General features: G+C 52.1%; 1 protein-coding gene across 1 annotated transcript in view; it reads left to right on the forward strand.

Moving 5' to 3' along the window:
• Positions 1-2,436, forward strand: part of LOC105555147 (leucine-rich repeat-containing protein 37A3-like) — a 26,389-nt gene that overhangs the window by 884 nt on the left and 23,069 nt on the right. Inside the window, 2 exon segments of the mRNA XM_012001950.1 lie at positions 1-1,044; positions 2,371-2,435. Coding sequence (XP_011857340.1) covers positions 1-1,044; positions 2,371-2,435 — 1,109 coding nt within the window.

Below are 2,436 nucleotides of genomic sequence, written 5' to 3' on the forward strand. Positions count from 1 at the left end.
TATCCCGGCAGCCTGCCTCCAGAACTCCGGGTGAACTCAGATGAGCCTCCAGGGCCCCCTGAGCGAGTTGGACTTTCTCAATTCCATCTAGAGCCGGAAACTCAAAATCCAGAGACCCTTGAACACACCCAATCCTCTTTACTCCAGCAAGAAGCCCCAGGGCAGTTTCCACAGCTCCCTGAGGAGGAAGAACCTTCTTCCACCCAGCAGGAGGCCCTAGCTCTGCCTCCAGCATCCTCTATGGAAAGTCTAACTCTACCAAATCGTGAGGTGACAGTTCAGCCTCCAGGTGAGGATCAAGCTCATTATAACTTGCCTAGCATTACAGTTAAACCTGCAGATGTGGAGGTTCCTGTGACTCCAGAGGCTGAAAACGAGACAGAATCTTCCGAAGTCCTGCAGGAGTCCCCAGGTCAGCCTCCAGAGGAGGTGGAACCTTTTGCAACCCAACAGGAGCCCCCAACTGAGCCTCCAGGTCCTCCTATGGAGCTTGAACTTTCCCCTAGTGAGCAGGAGCAGCCAGCTCAGCCTTCTGAGTCTTCTGGGGAGGTTGAATCTTCTCCAGCCCAGCAGGAGGCCCCAGCTCAGCCCTCAGAACATCATGAAGTCACAGTTTCACCTCCTGGTCACCATCAAACTCAGCATTCAGATTTTCCCAATGTCTCTGTTAAGCCTCCAGATGTGCAGCTCACCATAGCAACAGAGCCTAGTGCAGAGGTGGGAACTTCTCCAGTCCTCCAGGAGGCTACAGCTCAGCTCTCAGGGCCAGGTAATGATGTAGAACCTCCCACCATCCAGCACGGGGGCCCACCTCTGCCTCCAGAGTCACTGGAAGAGGCTGGACCTTCAGCAATTCAACAGACTTCAGTTCAATCTCCGGAACCTGTTAATAATGAGAACCCCTCTCCAACCCAGCAGGAGGCTGCAGCTGAGCATCCAGAGACCGCTGAGGAGGGTGAGTCTTCTCTAACCCAGCAGGAGGCCCCAGCTCAGACTCCAGAGCTCCCTAATGTAGTTGTAGCTCAACCTCCAGAGCATCATGAGGTAACAGTTTCCCCTCTAAGTCATGATCAAGTTCAGCTTCCAACATTGCACCATGTCACTGTTAATCCTGTGGATCACGTGGTTACCATGACTCCAGATTTCACTAATCAGGTTGAACTGTTAACTCAACAGGGGGCCCCAGCTCAACCCGTAATGTCCCCTGAGCAGTTTCAACATTTGAAAGACCAGCAAGACATTATAACTCAGCAGCTAAATAGAACTGAAAATTATGAACTTCCTCCAGTCCATAAAGAGCCCACAACTCAGCCTCCAACTCAGCTCTCCTCAGAGTTTGAAAGTTCACTGAATGATGAAGCAATAGGTTCACCTCTATATATGTCACATCTAGATGTAGATATGGGGCTTACCAGACCTACAGCAGTCACTATGCGGGTACAACCTTCTCCAGTCCAGCAGGACAATCCTTCTGTTCCCACTGAGCAGGCTGACTTTTCTCTAGCCCAGCCTGATCTCCCTTCCCCACTTCTGCATTCTCCTGAAAAGACTGAATCTCCAGTCCAGCAAGAGTCCACAGCTCAGATTCCAGATTCCTCTAAGGAGGCAGAACCTTCTCCAGTCCAGCAAGAGTTCCCAGCTGAGCCACCAAAGCCCCCTAAGGAGGTTAACCCATCTGCAACCCAGCAGGAAGCCTCAGGTCCTCCTCTGAAGTCCACTGAAGAGATCAGTCCTCCACTGCAGCAGGAGATACCAGTTCAGCCATCAGAGCCACCTGAGATGGTCGAGCTATCTCCAGTCCTACAGCAGGCCCCAACTCAACTTTTAGAGCGACCTAAAGAGGTAGAATCCTCTCCAGTACAGCAGGCAGTCCCTGCTCAGTCTTCAGACCCCCCTATGGTGATAGAACCCTCTCTGACCCAGCAGATGGCCCCATCTTTATCTCCAGAGTTCCCTCAGGAGGTGGAACCATCTCTAACTCAGGAGGAGGTTCCAGCTCAGATTCCAGAGTCCCCTATGGAGGCAGAACCTGCTCTGACCCAGCAGGAGGCCACAGTTCAGGCTCCAGAGCCCCCTAAGGAGGTAGAACCTTCAAGGCAGCAAATGGTCCCAGCTCAGCTTCCAGAGCCGTCTAAGGAGGTTGCAGCTCAACCTCTAGCTCATGATGAGGTGACAGGCCCAACACCAGGTCAGGATCAAGCTCAGCATTCAACATTGCCCAGTGTCACAGTTCAGTCTTTGGACCTGGGACTTACCATCGTTCCAGAACCCACTATGGAGGTTGAATATTCTACACCCCTGAAGAAGACTATAGTTCCTGCAAAGCACCTTAAGGTGACACTTCCACATCCAGACCAGGTTCAGACTCAGCATTCACACCTGACTCAAGCCACAGTTCAACCTTTGGACCTAGGGTTTACCATCACTCCAGAATCC

This window comes from Mandrillus leucophaeus, unplaced genomic scaffold (assembly GCF_000951045.1).
Source record: "Mandrillus leucophaeus isolate KB7577 unplaced genomic scaffold, Mleu.le_1.0 Scaffold670, whole genome shotgun sequence".
In the NCBI taxonomy this organism is placed as follows: domain Eukaryota; kingdom Metazoa; phylum Chordata; class Mammalia; order Primates; family Cercopithecidae; genus Mandrillus; species Mandrillus leucophaeus.